The sequence below is a fragment of the Nilaparvata lugens genome, chromosome 14 (assembly GCF_014356525.2).
Source record: "Nilaparvata lugens isolate BPH chromosome 14, ASM1435652v1, whole genome shotgun sequence".
Lineage (NCBI taxonomy): Eukaryota > Metazoa > Arthropoda > Insecta > Hemiptera > Delphacidae > Nilaparvata > Nilaparvata lugens.
Window position 1 is genome coordinate 7,503,338 of NC_052517.1, and position 18,754 is coordinate 7,522,091.

Below are 18,754 nucleotides of genomic sequence, written 5' to 3' on the forward strand. Positions count from 1 at the left end.
GACTATATACGGCGAGGTGGAACTACCCTTGGGTCTCCCCACCATTCAAAGCCACACGCTGATAATAATAATAAATAATATTGAACGAGCGTTAGCGAGTTCTCACTTTTCACTTACTGAAGACCAAAGTCGTTGTCCGTCTGTATGTTCTACAATAGCTTTAGAAAGAATTGATCAATCAGCATCACATTTTGCACACGTATTCTTCGAAACCTTTTAGGCTCAACTTACACGTACACGACCATAGCCACCTCTAATACAAGGCCGCGGCCTACGATATTGCAACGTCGCAGTGTAGGCCTAGAATCTAATACAAATGATTGGCGATAAAGATCAGCTGATATTTTTTTTAATCTTTTTCACCAATCATGTATTGGATTCTAGGCCTACACGGCGACGTTGCAATATCGTAGGCCGCGGCCTTGTATTAGAGGTGGCTATGACACGACTCAGGTCGAGAAGAGACCCGACTCTAGTCGAGAGCATGTGTTTTCAAATGGTGACAGTCACGGAGACTAGAGTCGACTGGTCTGAGTGTCACCATTTGGAAACACATGCTCTCCACTAGAGTCCAGTCTCTTCTCCACCTGAGTCGCCTAAGTGTCAGTTGAGCCTAAAGGTGCGTACAGACTTTCGCTCTGCTCCGCAACCGAACGTCACTCCAGCAGAGCGATTGATGATCGACCGGGGAGCAACAGTGGTTCGACCGGGGAACGCGAGAAGATCTAACATCTTCCGTAACGTTCATGATGGGTGCGTGGGCGGAGCGACTGTGGTTCGATGGTGGTACGAGGGCGGTACGAGGGCGGTACGTGGGCGGAGCGACTGTGGTTCGATGGTGGTACGAGGGCGGTACGAGGGCGGTACGAGGGAGGAGCGTGCTCGGTGCGGGTTGGAAGCGCGAATATGTGTACGCAGCTTTACACTCAACAAAACAGTAGTAATAGACAGTAGTCGACAGTGATGGGCATGTGCTAACGAAAATTGGGCTTGAAATTTGAAACATAAACGACCTATGCCATGGGATATCTTCTTATGCTGTCTTCTCTATATTATTGTATCACCACACAATGATACAGTATCAACACAATACGATACAGTATCGAAACAATGAGATACAGCATCAAAACAATATGATACAGTATTATATAAACTTCATACACAACACCTTACTTTGAAAGAATTCTACAAACCAGGGGATATTTTCTTATGCTATCTTTTCTCTATGATATCACCATAAATGATAAAGTATCACCACAAATGATACCGTATCATCTCAACTTGATACAGTATCAACAAAATATGATACAGTATCTTATAAACTTGATACACAAAACCATAATTTGATACAAAACTTCCAAACATTGAATGAATTATACAAACCATAGGATATCTTCTTATGCTATCTTTTCTCTATGGTATCACCATAAATGATAAAGTATCACCACAAATGATACCGTATCATCTCAACTTGATACAGTATCAACAAAATATGATACAGTATCTTATAAACTTGATACACAAAACCATAATTTGATACAAAACTTCCAAACATTGAATGAATTATACAAACCATAGGATATCTTCTTATGCTATATTTTCTCTATGGTATCTCCATAAATGATACAGTATCAACACAATATGATACAGTATTATATAAACTTCATACACAACACCTTACTTTGAAAGAATTCTACAAACCAGGGGATATTTTCTTATGCTATCTTTTCTCTATGATATCACCATAAATGATAAAGTATCACCACAAATGATACCGTATCATCTCAACTTGATACAGTATCAACAAAATATGATACAGTATCTTATAAACTTGATACACAAAACCATAATTTGATACAAAACTTCCAAACATTGAATGAATTATACAAACCATAGGATATCTTCTTATGCTATCTTTTCTCTATGGTATCACCATAAATGATAAAGTATCACCACAAATGATACCGTATCATCTCAACTTGATACAGTATCAACAAAATATGATACAGTATCTTATAAACTTGATACACAAAACCATAATTTGATACAAAACTTCCAACATTGAATGAATTATACAAACCATAGGATATCTTCTTATGCTATATTTTCTCTATGGTATCTCCATAAATGATAAAGTATCACCACAAATAATACCGTATCATCTCAATTTGATACAGAATCAACAAAATATGATACAGTATCATATAAACTTGATACACAAAACCATAATTTGATACAAAACTTCCAAACATTGAATGAATTATACAAACCATAGGATATCTTCTTATGCTATCTTTTCTCTATGGTATCACCATAAATGATACAGTATCAACACAATATGATACAGTATCATCTAAACTTGATACATAACACCATAATTTGATAAAAAACTTCCAAGCTTTGAATTAATTCTACAAACCATGGGATATCATCTCATGCTATCTTTCCTCTTTCATATAAGCTACAACATGTCCACTCTATTATAGTTATCAATTTTTTTATTTAATAATTATTAAAAATGAATTCAACTCACCATTTGAGAGTAAGCCACTGCAGTTACTCCAACCTCAAACTCCCCCATGCCAAAGAGGTAGAGAGTAAGTAGAGTTTCTGTACTCCATATTCTGATGTGAGCCTGGGTTTTCCTATTACGTCCACCTCTCTGTCCTGAAGCTACCATCTCTCTTGAAGGATGCACGTCCATGCTAAAAAATTGGGAAAAATTTGTTTCATCTTAAGCCAACCGAAAAGAAAAAAAAATGGAAATATTCGAAGATAGTCAATGACCATTGACTTATTGGCCTATGAAGCCGGGAGACATTGCACTGTGTCCGGCCTGCAAAAACTGAGCTTCAAATTGAGAAATTCAAAATCCACTCATAATGTAATGCACAATAAACACTTCCAGGCTGGGATATATTTGTGATGCTTATTCTGAAATTCCTTCATCAAAGTTCACATAAAAAAACAGCTCTTTTTGAGTACTGTTGTGAAAGTGTAAGATAACAATACAATTCATTAGTAGGATGAAGACGAAAGAAGAAATTAGAAAACTTTTGTTCTCAAACCTCTAGAACTATAGTTCAAAAACAAATTTAAGATAATAATATTTGTCCAAATGGGGAGAAACATATTATTGAATTTTGCTATGGAAATAGGACTTTGAGAATTGACAATTTTCAACTCTTATGCTAAGGCAACTTAACAAAAATTTTTCATAATAATTTTTATTTATTGTTGATTTTCCATGTTGGAGAAACAATTATTATGAGCATCAGTTAATCGTTACAATGGTGTTCATTTTCATGAAGACATTTTTCAAGATGGGAAATCTTCTTCTTCTTCTGCCTTCTTCTTCTTCTCCTGTCTTCTTCTCTTTATTTTCCTCTCCTCGGTGGTGTGTTGATATGAGAGAATATTATTCTACAACCTTTTCAGTGAGTCGACAATAAATTATTTGTTGAAACACCGCCAATTTATGTAGTTACATCACAATATTGCAGAAGAAGAAGAAGATTATATTAGAGTTCCAAATTCTTGTAAATTACACTTATAGACTCACCTTATAGATTAAAGTATAACGAGTCTTACAAAGTATGAAGAACTATTTATCACAATGAAGATTGAATACAATTAATTATACACTAAAAGTATTTAAATTGCATATAGATAGTTTAATATTGTAATGTAGTACATAAATTAGGGGTGTTTCAACTAATTATTGTCGACTCTCTGAGAATCCTTCTCATCCACACACGACTTGAAAGATAAAAATGACAAGAAGAAGAAGAGGGAGAAGAGGAAGAAGAAGAAGAAGAAGAAGAAGAAAAATAAGAGAAAAGCAGAAGAAGGAGAAGGTGATGAAGAAAAAAGAGGAGAACGAGAAGACGAAGAAAAAGAATAAGGAGAAAATTCACTTTGAATATTGATACTACGATATTTTAATGAAAGTACATAAATCAGCGAGGTTTCAACAAGAAAATAATTGTAGACTAAGAATAATTGATGGAATAATAAATAGAAGCTGAAGAAGAAGAATGAGAGGGAGAAGTAAAAGAAGGGGAAGAACAGATAAGAAGAAAACAAAAAAGTCAAGAGTATGTCTCCAAGTTTCAGAGGTGATACTAAATATTCCAAAACTACCTCAGACATCTTAGGGCCGTTTGCACAGTATAGATTGCTAAACTCGATTAAGTTAATCCGAAAGTTTAAACTTGAATCGGTTTTCTCAGTGCATTTACTAATCCAGTTTAAGTTAAACTAGTTTAGCGTTAAGTTGGTAATAGAATGTCATCGTTTATACCATCAGGAAGGCTGATTTTTACAGGAAATTTGTTATTTGTTAACAAACCATTAAGTAATTTGAGGTTATGTAGCTACTATTCAAGTATTTTCTTGTTCTTGTACAAAATCCACAGAGTTGTAAGCCGTAGCCCTACGGTTCTAAAAGTGAAAAGCGATCAAGAAATTCCTTAAAAACTTACGTTTAGTTGGCACCAGAAAATATATTTTAGAATGTAAGATAAAAAAAGATAATTTGTTACGCTTGAATCTACTACGGTCTTCCTCGTTTATTAGAAATCTCTGGAAAGCAATTAATATATCTCAGTTATGTGTTATTAAAAACATGTTTTCTAATCGAAGATCACTGTTAAAAATTGTCTTAATTTCTATCAAGTGGTATATTCAATCAAAATAGTAAATTGGCAGTTGCTGTACTCAAGCTAAACCGTTGAAAAATTCTCTATCCCAGAAATTTAAATTATTTGTTTTTTGACCAATTTCTCTGTTTCAAAATTTCTTTGCAGTCATCTTTATTAATCGCATTAAAAACTTCTATCCATTACAATTATTTTCACATTCAAATAATGATTTACTATAACCTAAATTAATAATAATTATTGTCTACAGATACATTAAAAACAACCGTCGAAAAATAATTTACTATAATCTGTTTCCCCATCAAATCTTTACAGATGTCAAGTTAATCCAAATTATTTGGTTTAAACCTCCTGCTTTGGAGGTTTAAACTTTCCCAGAGTTTAAGCTCAATACAGAGATTAAACTGTTACTGTGCAAACGGAATTTTAGTTTAAACCAAAATAAACCAGATTTGGTTTAAGCTTTAGCTTGAACTTACACTGTGCAAACGGCCCTAAATAGATCTCATTTATCTTAATAAAACAATATTGAAACTTGAAGTACCCTTTATTATTTTTAAAATATTACAACGACCAGTTTCGACCATAGGTCATTTTCAAGTTGAAATGTCTCATTTATCTCTATTCCGGAGTATGTGTTATCCAAATTTGGGAGAGGAATAGCACAAGGTTACCTTATTTTCCCTCTCCCCATCATTTTGATAATGCACTTATTGTATAAATTGATAAAGAATATTCATATAAATAAAAATGATGGATATTATAGCTGACCATTGTATGTCCTCAGTATGTCCGGTGTAGTGCCTTTGAGCCTCTTCGTCTCTGTCATAAAGAACTGCCACAGCCCCCACGTAATAGAGCAGTTCCCCCGTTGGCAGAACCCACAGGTTTCTTTTCGTGTCGTGTCCGCGGTAGCCATATCTGTTCCACAACTGGTTAAGGAAAATTATCAAAATATTTCTAGACTAAATTTCATCATGGAGGTAATATGGCATAAGCAGATACCCCATGGTATGTAGAATTCATTCAAAGTTTGCAAGATTTGTATCAAATTTTGGTGTTGTGTATCAAGTTGAGATGATACTGTATCATATCGTGTTGATACTCTATCATTTGTGGAGGTACCATAGAGAAAAGATAGCATAAGAAGATATCCCATGGTTTGTAGAATTCATACAAAGTATGGAAGTTAAGGGCCGGTTTCCGAGCTCGGGATTCAGCCAAGTCCTAGACTTTAAACAGCTGGAGTCAGAAAATTGGCTTTCCAAAACGGGGTGTAGTCGCAGTCATTGTCATAGTCACGTTTGAATTAAATTTCGAAAATCTAGAAAATTGAACACAAAATAGAATAAAGAGAGAATAGTGTAGAGTTTCAGCTATTTTGAATTATTTAGGAATGTCTAATTTCGTCAAGGAAAAACGTTTCCAATTATTGTAGAAATGAGAAAATATAAACTAATGTTAATAAAAACTGCGACTACGCCCCGTTTTGGAAAGCCAATTCTCTGACTCCAGCTGTTTAAAGTCTAGAGTACAGTAATTGGACGACACGACTGAGTTTTTGAAAATTGAAATTTTATTAACACTACAACTACAAAGAATACCGAATTAAAGAATTTCGGGAGCCGAGTGCTCTCGTCAAGTGATTGAGTAGAACTAACTGAAAATAACTAATTGAGACATAAAGAAGACAATGCATAGTCAGCTATATTCTATAACAATAGGGTTGTAATACTACTACTAACTTAGGACTTAGCTAAATCCCGAGCTCGGAAACGGCCCTTAGTATCTAATATGGTGTTGTGTTTCAAGTTGAGATGATACTGTATCATGTGTGGCGATACTGTATCATTTGTTGTGATACTGTATCAGTTATTGTGATACCATGAAGGAAAGATAGCATAAGAAGATAACCCATGGCTTGTAGAATTAATTCAGGTTGGAAGTGTTCTATCAAATTATAGTGTTGTGTATCAAGTTGAGATGATACTGTATCATTTGTGGCGATACTGTATCATTTGTTGTGATACTGTATCAGTTATTGTGATACCATGAAGGAAAGATAGCATAAGAAGATAGCCCATGGCTTGAAGAATACATTCAGGTTGGAAGTGTTCTATCAAATTATAGTGTTGTGTATCAAGTTGAGATGATACTCTATCATGTGTGGCGATACTGTATCATTTGTTGTGATACTGTATCAGTTATTGTGATACCATGGAGGAAAGATAGTATAAGAAGATAACCCATGGCTTGAAGAATACATTCAGGTTGGAAGTTTTCTATCAAATTATACTGTTGTGTATCAAGCTGAGATAATACTGTATCATTTGTGGCGATACTGTATCATGTGTGGTGATACTGTATCATTTACGAAATACAATTACAAGTGATGACTTCTCAAATACAATTGACTATTCTCATTTACATCTGACGTTTTCTCAAATACGTATGACTATTTCCAATTACAATTATTGATACTTTTTCAAATACAGTTTGCAAAGGTGTAGACTAAATTTTATCATCGAGGAAAAATGGCATAAGAAGATATCCCATGTTTTGTAGAATTCATGCCGTTTACAAGATTTGTATCAAATTATTGTGTAGTGTATCAAGTTTAGATGATGGTGTATCATATTGTGCTGATACTGTATCAAGTTAGATGATACTGTATCATTTATGAGGATACCATAGAGAAAAGATAGCATGAGAAGATATCCCATGGTTTGTAGAATTCATTCATCTTGGAAGCTTTGTATCAAGCAAATTATGGTGTTGTGTATCAAGTTGAGATGTTCCTGTAGCATTTGTGCCGATACTGTATCATGCGTGGTGATATTGTATAATTTATAGTGATACTGTATCATTTATCTTCTTATGCAATCTTTTCTCATAATGCAATATGAACGTAATATCCAATATTGATTATCAAAACACATTCCTTTGTATTTATTGTCTTATTGCCATCACCTAAAAAACATTTTTGTGACCAAAAAATGACATTTTTGAGGAAATTTGAAAAAGGATACACCCAGTCTAGTTGTAGTCTTTTTTCGGGGGGTGAATTGTCGAAGGGCGCATGATGAAGAGGGGGGTAGAGGGTACGTCGCATCCCCCTTATCGTCACTCTGATTGGTTCCTCCTTCATTATTTCCAGGAGGGAGAAATCTGAAAATAAATTTATTAACATTATTATCAAAGATAATAATTGATAATAGAATAATCATTAGCATAACTGAGAATACTATGCATGATATAAATTCAAATTTGAACACAACTTCTACCTGTTCAGTGTACAGTAGACCTCGCGCAGTTATAAACCATAGTCTCCTCTAATACTGTACATCAGAGTAAATTCTGTCCTGTCCTGTCGGCGAGATATCGGTGTATAAACGACTAATGGCTGTTTGGGTTGTTGTATCGACAATGCTAATAATTTGTTGTAAACTGATATGCTACTATCATCTAAAGCTTACCGAGTTGAAAGCAAAGAAAAGTCGGGAGAAAATACTATGCTACTTCGAGTTATCAATTAGCATGCCTCACTGCATGCAATTAATATTCGACACAGCAGCTGTTTTATCACTAAGAAACATTGAGATATTGTATCGCATGCGTCATTGCATGCAATTTATAATCCACTCGACAGCTGATTCATGATGAATGATTCTACAATTTGATTTTTACTCTAATATTGGCGTATGAAGAAGGCTCATTTTTCCTTTTATATTATCCTTGAAATGCAAAATTTCCAAAAACCTTGTATATACGTCAACGCGCAATTTAAAAAGGAACATACCTGTCAAATTTCATGAGAATCTATTACCGCGTTTCGCCGTAAATGCGCAACATATTATAAATATAAAGAGAAATGCCAAACCGTCGACTTGAATCTTAGACCTCACTTCACTCGGTCAATAAAGGCACCTCATGTTCAAATTTGAACACAAATTATAGAAATGTTTTTGGAAAAAAGAGTTTTGAGTAGAAATGGTGGCCTTCTCAGTGAAATTTGGCGACCTACAGTGAGGTCTATAATAGTAGTATTTGAACAAAATTGATGTTCGAATCCTTCTCTATCATTCGACGAAGCAGAGAGTGCTTTCCTTCTCTATCTACGCAACGTTGCCAGATCGTTTTTCAGCATGAAGAAATATGATAAATTAAATATTCAATATCAGAGCTATATTTTATAGAAGGTAATAGCATAGAGAAACAATAGCGTAAGTAGATACCCCATGCTATAGGGAGTTTATGTCGTAACTTTTACTGTGATCTCAAGCCGATAGTCCACATAGCTCTTTCCCGTGAAGCTGTGTGATACTGGTAGTCTCTCATACTGTGCCGTTCATACACTCTCACCCCAATAAAACAGTAAAAATCAACAGTAATCGACAGTAATCAACTTGAGATAACAGTGAAAGTTACGACATAAACTCCCTATACCATGGGGTATCTATTTACGCTATTGTTTCAAATCTCAAATCTCAAATCTTTTATTTGTCCCAAAAACATAATTACAATGACAAAAATGGTTATAAATGAAAGAAGTAAAATACAATATAAAATGAAAAAGAAAAATACCATTAATAGGATTATACATAACTATTTTAAAAAACGGGAAGTCCCTGCAAGGTTCGAGGAACCTGAGCGCAGAGGCCGAGTGTTCAATGCTTAACAGTACATGAAAATAATAATGGGATATTATTAAGAAATAGGGAAAAGAAAAAGTGAGTGAGGAAGGGAAGAGAAAGAGCACAGTGAAGGCATGGGGGGAAGTAAAGAATAGTTGAAGATTACATAAAAAACATGAGCAGTCTTTTTACTAAGCTATGAGGAAATTACATTGTCAAAATTACATTGTTCGAGATTATCCATGTATGAATTTCAATAAGCAGTTTTCTATTCAATTTACTAGTGATCAAATGGTTAGGAATAACATTGATGAGCTTTGATACCTGATATAAAAATTGGTTTCTACAAATTGATAAAATAGTATCTGTAATTTGAAAGGTAATAGATGAGGGACGGAGGTTATATGGTGAAACACGCAGGTTGAAAAGATTCATATGTTTATTTATTGTTTTTATTGTTGTTATATATTGTTTTTATATTGTGTTTCATATGTTTCTCTATGATAATAGCAAGACTCTTCTCCTATTTTTCTCCACTGCCATAATAACGTGGATCTCACTATACGGCAAAACCAAGCCAACGATAATTTATTTGGCCAGCGTAGGGAGCCGATTTTAACCTCTAAGGCGAGTGTAGCAAGCCTTCTCTAACCTCTGGCGAGCGGAGCGAGCTCAGTTCAATGAGGAAGAAGACTAGAGAAGAAGCAGAAGAAGAAGAAGACAGAAGAAGTGAAAAAAGAAGAGGAAGAAGAAGAAGAAGAAGAAGAAGAAGAAAGAAAAGAATAGATGAAGAGTATCGGAGGAAGAATTGAGTTATTTAACTTCCAGAAGTAATATAAGGAGTAGGTGATGAGATGAAGAAGATGTTGGAAGAGAAGGAGGAGGAGGTGGAGAAGGAGAGAAGGATGAAACGGTGGTGGAGGAATAGAAGGAGTTGGAGGAGTCGGAAGTGGAAGAGAAGCATGAGAAGGAGGAAAAGTAGGTGGAGGAATAGGAGGAGAGAACAAGGAGAAGGAGGAGTAGAAAGAGAAGGAGGAGAATCATGAAACGGAGGAGAAAAACAGAAAAAGGAGGAGGAGGAGAAGGAGAAAAAGAAGAAGGAGGAAAAGGATGAGCCGGAAAAGAAGTAGGAGAGGCATGAGAAGGAGGAGTAGGAATAGAAGGAGGAGGAGAATCATGAAAAGGAGGAGAAACAGGAAAAGGAGGAGAAGAAGATGAATAAGAAGGAGAAGGGGGAAAAGGAGGAGCCGGAAGAGAAGTAGGAGAAGCATGAGAAGGAGGAGAAGGAGGAAAAGGTGGTGGAGGAATAGAAAGAGAGAGAAAGGAAAAGGAGGAGGAGGAGAAGGAGAAGGTGCAGGAGGAGCAGGAGGAAAGCGATCCCACGATAGAATATTTATTGTCGAATGGAGTAAGCTCAGTTCATCATCTTTGGCGAGCGGAGCGAGCCCACTTCATCATCTTTGACTTATATATTCTATAAATCTTTTATGTACTGACCATTAGCCCTGACCGTTTCCTGAGGATCAGCAGCATACAGATTCCTAGGCCGACTCTTACTCCGTGACCGTCTCTTGGGCACCTCATGCCCTATCCCCTCCACCAAGACAGGTGCAGCTGGTGGAATGGCAGGTCCCCTGCTTCGAGATCGCCTCACCGGCGAATTAAGGCCCGGTTGCTCCCGGCCCGAGGTAGAACGTGTCCACGTCTGAGAACTCGTTGCGGAGTTGTGAGAAACTGCGCACCTGCAACAGAGAGAGGGGGGTTGGCTGTTAGGAGAGTTCCGTGTTTCTCTGCCGTTGAGCATTGTTGGTAACTCGAATCAGAAAATTTATTTTCTTTACTATAAGAAAGCTTGGAGCATTGTTGGTAATTTCAAGAACTCAAAAATTGAGTTTTTTCACTTTGCAAACTTTTGGAGAGTTGTTGGTAATTTTGATTATTGGAAAGCTATTTTTCTTCATTTTATAAAAAGGTGAAGTGAGAATATGGGATATTTCTCGCTGTTCTCTCTACAGAAATATATTTTTTTAGAAAATGGCTTCAAAACCCATGTACTATAAGTAAAAATATCGGTACCAGTTCTGAACCGGTTTCTGCACGATTGTTCCAGAATGTAACCATTGAATATAATAAAAATGAGTCTCAATTCTCAGAGAACATTGAAATTGGGACTTTTTTCGATAAAATCATGAGCTTCTATGTTTTTTACTTATAGCTCCACTTTCTAATAAAACCAAGTTTTGATTCCTATGTGCCATAGAACGAACATGACAATTCAATTTGAATCGTCTGTTATGACCCAACCACAGTTATTAGTCAAGTTGTGAAAACGTTTGATTTGAGATAGCTCCACAAACAGAGAATCGCAGGTGGACAGATCATGGGACCAGGAAACGCAGATGTTGCAGCGATCAATGAGGAATCGTCAACATAGATTTCAAGAGTGTATTCGTTCAGGAGGAAGCCATCTTGAAGAAGTAATTGTCGAAAAGTAATAGATGTTATTAATAATTCCCAAATGGCAAGTCTTGTAGTTTACATTAGTTTGAATACAATCATTTTTGCCCTTCCCACTAATGTTTTATGGCATTTTTAAAAGTTCCCGTTATTCTGTGTCACCCTATATTTGTGCAAAGCTCCTATACCAATACAGTGAATGCTTTCAAACCAGATCGATCGACATAGATTATTGTAATGTACTTCAAAGAATTTTCCATGTTTTGAATTGCTAATTTGATTCCTATTTGCCATAGAACGAGCATGACAATTCAAAAATTCTGATTTGAAGCTCATGATTTTATCGAAAAAAAGTCCCAATTTCAATGTACTCTGAATATGGAAACTCTTTTTCCTACAGTTACGTTGAAAAGTGGCCATTGCTGCACTGATTACAGAACGCAAAGAATCACTTTTCCGCTCTAGTGCGGCAAAAATTTTTCTGCACTCCAGATTTGCAACATGGCAACGCAAAATACTTAGTAGGTTATATGGAGCAACAGTGCAGCAAAATCAAAATGAAGTTGGTAACAGTGACTGCTGTGGCTGCTATAGTGAGCAGAGGTGCAACCAAGCACAACGCGCTAATTATTATTCATTATATATTATAACCAAGGACAACGAGGACTTTAGGATTTTAGGATTAAGGTTTTTATCAATAATAAAATTGCACAGAAAAACATTTGATGCATTTCAGGCAATTTCATCCATAATTACCCACTTTCATATTCAATGGTAACTGTAGGAAAAACTTAATGTGAAATACGTGCACAAAGTTCCTCTGCTGCACTCAAGAAACCATTCCGCCCTCGCCTACGGCTCGGGCGTAAACGTTTCTTTCGGTGCAGCAAACTGTCACTTTGCGCACTAGTTGCACAAATAACTATTGGAACTCATTTTTTCCTATATTCAATGACAACATTCTGGAACAATCGTGCAGAAACCGGTTCAGAGCTGGTAGTTTTTACCAGCTCCCTGTACTGGTACAGGGAGCTGGTAAAAACTACCAGCTCTGAACCGGTTTCTGCACGATTGTTCCAGAATGTTGTCATTGAATATAGGAAAAAATGAGTTCCAATAGTTATTTGTGCAACTAGTGCGCAAAGTGACAGTTTGCTGCACCGAAAGAAACGTTTACGCCCGAGCCGTAGGCGAGGGCGGAATGGTTTCTTGAGTGCAGCAGAGGAACTTTGTGCACGTATTTCACATTAAGTTTTTCCTACAGTTACCATTGAATATGAAAAGTGGGTAATTATGGATGAAATTGCCTGAAATGCATCAAATGTTTTTCTGTGCAATTTTATTATTGATAAAAACCTTAATCCTAAAATCCTAAAGTCCTCGTTGTCCTTGGTTATAATATATAATGAATAATAATTAGCGCGTTGTGCTTGGTTGCACCTCTGCTCACTATAGCAGCCACAGCAGTCACTGTTACCAACTTCATTTTGATTTTGCTGCACTGTTGCTCCATATAACCTACTAAGTATTTTGCGTTGCCATGTTGCAAATCTGGAGTGCAGAAAAATTTTTGCCGCACTAGAGCGGAAAAGTGATTCTTTGCGTTCTGTAATCAGTGCAGCAATGGCCACTTTTCAACGTAACTGTAGGAAAAAGAGTTTCCATATTCAGAGTACATTGAAATTGGGACTTTTTTCGATAAAATCAGGCGCTTCAAATCAGAATTTTTGAATTGTCATGCTCGTTCTATGGCAAATAGGAATCAAATTAGCAATTCAAAACATGGAAAATTCTTTGAAGTACATTACAATAATCTATGTCGATCGATCTGGTTTGAAAGCATTCACTGTATTGGTATAGGAGCTTTGCACAAATATAGGGTGACACAGAATAACGGGAACTTTTAAAAATGCCATAAAACATTAGTGGGAAGGGCAAAAATGATTGTATTCAAACTAATGTAAACTACAAGACTTGCCATTTGGGAATTATTAATAACATCTATTACTTTTCGACAATTACTTCTTCAAGATGGCTTCCTCCTGAACGAATACACTCTTGAAATCTATGTTGACGATTCCTCATTGATCGCTGCAACATCTGCGTTTCCTGGTCCCATGATCTGTCCACCTGCGATTCTCTGTTTGTGGAGCTATCTCAAATCAAACGTTTTCACAACTTGACTAATAACTGTGGTTGGGTCATAACAGACGATTCAAAATTAAATTAACAATATCCCAGCTGAAATGTTGCAGCAATCGTTCAGGAATCTTCAACACAGATTTCAAGAGTGTATAAAAGTGTATTAGGAAGCCATCTTGAAGAAGTAATTGTCAAAAAGTAATAGATGTTATTAATAATTCCCAAATGGCTAGTCTTGTACTTTACCGTACATAAGTTTGAATAAAATCATTTTTGCCCTTCCAAATAATGTTTTATTGCGTTTTTAAAACTTCAACGTTATTCTTTGTCACTCTATACATTGAACTTAATAAATTCATCATGGACTTTGGAGAAAGAATCCTACCCTAGAACATAAAATTATTCTAAGAATAGCTACAATTAAATACTTATTACACAAAAACTAAAAAGCGTCTATTTCTATGATCTACACATTTACAGGTAGCTACATCTACAGAATCATGCATTCTATTAGTGATAATTTTGTGTGCGAAATAATATTTACTAAAGTTAACTAAACCAATACCATTAGAGAAATCATTGAGGAACAAAGAGATAAAAAACTGATAATTTTCTCACATAGAAAACAAAACAGTCTACAAAAAAGAATGTTTATGAAAATAATCATAATATAACCATAGAGAAACGATAGCATAAGTAGATATCCCATGGTATAGGGCATTTATGTCGGAACTTTTACTGTTATCCCAAGCCGATAGTTCACGTAGTTCTTTCCTATGCAGCTGTGTGACCCTGGTAGTCTCTCAAGTTGTGCCGTTCATACACTATCACCCCAACAAAACAGTAAAAATTGACAATAATCTACAGTAATCGGCTTGAGATAACAGTAAAAGTTGCGACATAAATTCCTTATACCATGGGATATCTACTTACGCTATTGTTTCTCTATGATATAACACAGCAAATACATGAAGGACCTCTGGTGGATATTCACGAATTAGCTGCTTCAAAACTTGTGAAAATGAAACAAATTATATTGAAATAAGCATAGCTTGAAACGGAAGATCATTCCTTCAATATTATCAAAACAAAAAGAAAATTCCTTTCTTCGAATTAATAAATTTTTCAAAAGATTCAAATGATCTGTTGAACTACTTGATTTGACTGGTTAATGTTCTTGAGCCTAAAAATAATGATTTTCAAGTAATTATTTTCTCGTTCAATTAATCTTTAATGTAATAAAGGAAAGAATTATTTTCTTATACACGTAGGGGATAGGAAATTCACGAATGACGCATCATCACGTCTCAACTACTCAACTGATTGACTTGAAATTTTGCATATACATTCTTAATTAACCGAGGGTGATTGTATGCAGGACCTCCTATATAGTATACTACCGGATCTGAGCCTAGAAAAAAATGGCCGCCGTATGTGGTGGTCTCATAGAAATTCTTACTAATAAAAAATCACTAATCAGCTGTTAGAAGCGTCTCATTTTGTCGAAATCTCAGTTCGTCTAGCTCCCGTTTAAAATATCGATGCCGGCCACCACATACGGCGGCCATTTTTTTTTGTAGGCGCAGGTCCGGTATATAGGTAGTCCTGTTCACGGTATATAGAAGAAGATGGTAGGTGTCACGCGCATGTTTGTGCTAAATTCCCGGTGTAGCTGACGTCATTTTATATCCAATCATCTGTTTTTAACAAATAAGTTTCATAAATTGCCAATAGGTGCTAAAAACCTCGGTTGGTGGCGATGACGCAATCTAGCTGGCTGGCCACTGCGCACACATTTCATGACCCCTACCGTTTTCATCTAAATACCGTGGTCCTGTTGTAGGCCTATTTTCAATTCTTCAAGATTTCATAAGGTCAAGTTACCAGTTTGTCAAGTTTTTGATTACACCCTTGCGGAGAAAGGGTTACCCGCTAGTAGTCAATATAGCCAATCGTTGTCGTCATCTTCCTACAAGACCAATATAACCAATATCAACCATAATTTTGTTTCAAACTCTTTCACCATTTTGTCTCTAATTTTTACCTCTTGGCCGGCAATTGTGTACATTCTTTTGGCCCCGTTCATTTTGAGAACTTGACCCAGGTCTTCTAGAACTTCTTCGAAAGGCTGTGAAGTTCTGAGGTTGAGTAACACACGACACTGCAAATAAAACAAATTCATTTCCAGCAAAATCAGCAAGAAAAATAGTGGAAAAGCTGTTCAAAATAACAAGATTTGAAAAATCAAAAACAACACAGATCAAGCTTCGTGTGGGACAATCACAATAATTCGCCAAAGCTTTTATGGTAAACTTTGCATTCTGATTGGTTGGAAATTTGAATTATTTACAAGTTGAAATGAGTCAAAATTAGGAAAATAGAACACACATTTCCAGGATGTATTTACAACGCTATGAGCAGATTAAAAATAAACAGAGAGTTACAGAAATAATATTGTTCATAACAAAGTAGAGTTCAATTCATTGGGAAAATGAATATGAGCCAACTATTAAACTGATCATTTGAAGCATTATTCACAAGTTCGCTGAATGCTGTTGTTTTCTTTCCTAATGTTCTACAGCCTTCACATTTTAAAATATGCAATTTTCTTGTCTAATCATTAATTTCTTCAATTTCTGCAACAACGGTAGAATTGAAAGCCAAGATTCGAGAAGCGATTTCAAATTCCAGTTGTAATGTTACGTCAAACCATGGACAATGTGATGAAGAGACTACAGTATCGTTTGCGTAGAAAGGGAACACACCTGCAAGATGTAATCTTCAAAAAATAAATGTTACGGTATTATTTATTATAAAATGGCATTTTTTTACTATTGAATGATATGAAAAACTTTATTTGAAGATTTGTTTTTCTTGAAATTATTCAACTTTCAAAATTTCCCGTTTCTCTGAAACACTCTGTATCTTAGTATTCATGAAAAATGAACATGAATAATTATTTATATTAAAGGTCAATTTTTGGACTTGTGAAAAAGAGTACCAAAATTTTATTAAGGAATATCAGCGTCAAGTATTGAAGCTTAGTATAAGCATCAATATCTTACTCATTCATATTCAAGAGCTTACAAGAATTATTGTTATATTATTCAGAAGGAGTCCAAATAATCCAGAAAGAATTATTCACAAAATTTGAACCACACTTCAAAAAAAAAGAGAATTATTATACAATTTCCTCAATCAATCACCTGTATCGTATGATCCAGATTGTTGATGATCCTTATGACACGACCGGAACTGGTTTTTGGGGGCACACCTCCCCCCCCTGGCGGAGGCAACTCTCCATCAGCCAGCGACGCCTTCCTGCTCATGGAGCCACCCCTTTGGGGTCCCCAACCGCCCCCTCCGCCACCTTGGGGAGGCCCCATCGTGTTGCTGGGAGGGTACCACACACCGGGCGGTTTCTTGCCGTAGCTGGCGTTCTGGTGTCAGCGGTGGGATCAGACAAAATTCACATACAAAATACGAATAGACTTACACAAAAATAGAATGAATTTTGAAAAAAATTGAACACAGAATGCACATCCAAATTGAAAAAAATTCAAATACAGAATACACATACAAACTAAACAAAATACAGATACAGAAAACAAATCCAAATTGAACTAAATACAAATACAGAATATGTATTCAAATTAAACAAAATTCAAATACAGAATACACATACAAACTGAACAAAATACAGATACAGAAAACACATTCGAATTGAACAAAATACAAATACAGTATACATATCCAAATTACCAAAATATGAATACAGAATACACAACCCAATGAACGCAATTGATCTTGAGCTTTTCTCTTCTTCTTACAATCAAGAATAAGGCTATAGCCTGTTTCAACTCACATTCAGCTGCTATTCACGATTTGTTATGTGTAATTATATTGTATTCAAATATCCTATTGTATGGTCAATAGTATCTGGCATTCGTTCCACATGGTTTTTCCAGTTCAATCTGTTTATTTCAAGTTGTGCAGCTAATGATATTTCTAACTCATTTCTAATGGTCAATATGGAATGGTTATTATTGCCATCTTTTGCGTGGTCTTGGTTATATCTCTGGTTGCCCTCCAACGACAGGACAAGACAGTGTGTTAAACATGTGTGTACACACATGCTCGTCATGCAAGTTGTGTGTCATCAGCGAGAGGTTTTGAACAAAAAACAGCTGTTTGACAGAAGCCCCTAACATAAAATAAACCACTAATAACAATTAATTGATAAACCACTGGGAATCACAAACTATATAGAAAAGTAGATAAGGGACAAGTGTGTTAGAGGCAGAGAGTGAGGGAGAGAGATTGATTATATAATTATGCCTTTATTAGGACGGAGTTAGGACTCCTGGTCCTCTCTGCACAACCCTAAAGAGAGATTGATTTGATTTGATTGATTAATTGTCTTTATTAGGGCGGAGTTAAGTCTCATGGTCCTCTCTGCCACGCAACCCTAAAGAGAGATTGATTGATTGATTGATTGATTGAGTACTTTATTTATGTAGATTACAATATATACTGTCTTATACACTTATATACAATAGCTTACATACAGCAAAATTATAGATGAATTCACATAATAGAGACTAAGAAAATAATTATTGAACTGTATATGATATGAAAAAGCAATTGTAATATAATAACTATAGATAATAATTAAATTGTTATGCATCTACATAAATTGGCGGAGCTTTGGACATATCAATGTCCATTCTTCGGAAAGAATATTGAAAATATCCTCCCCACTAACTCTATACCAAAGAGAGAGAGGAGAGAGAGATATTTGATATTTATTTAATCCATCTTAAATTGCCAGGACTGATGGCAAGAGGTCTGAGAGAGAGA

General features: G+C 35.6%; 1 protein-coding gene across 1 annotated transcript in view; it reads right to left on the reverse strand.

Moving 5' to 3' along the window:
* Positions 1-18,754, reverse strand: part of LOC111043478 (echinoderm microtubule-associated protein-like CG42247) — a 115,223-nt gene that overhangs the window by 21,088 nt on the left and 75,381 nt on the right. The window contains 7 exon segments of the mRNA XM_039440675.1: positions 2,534-2,705; positions 5,433-5,582; positions 7,691-7,829; positions 10,793-10,965; positions 10,967-11,037; positions 15,939-16,055; positions 17,101-17,334. Coding sequence (XP_039296609.1) covers positions 2,534-2,705; positions 5,433-5,582; positions 7,691-7,829; positions 10,793-10,965; positions 10,967-11,037; positions 15,939-16,055; positions 17,101-17,334 — 1,056 coding nt within the window.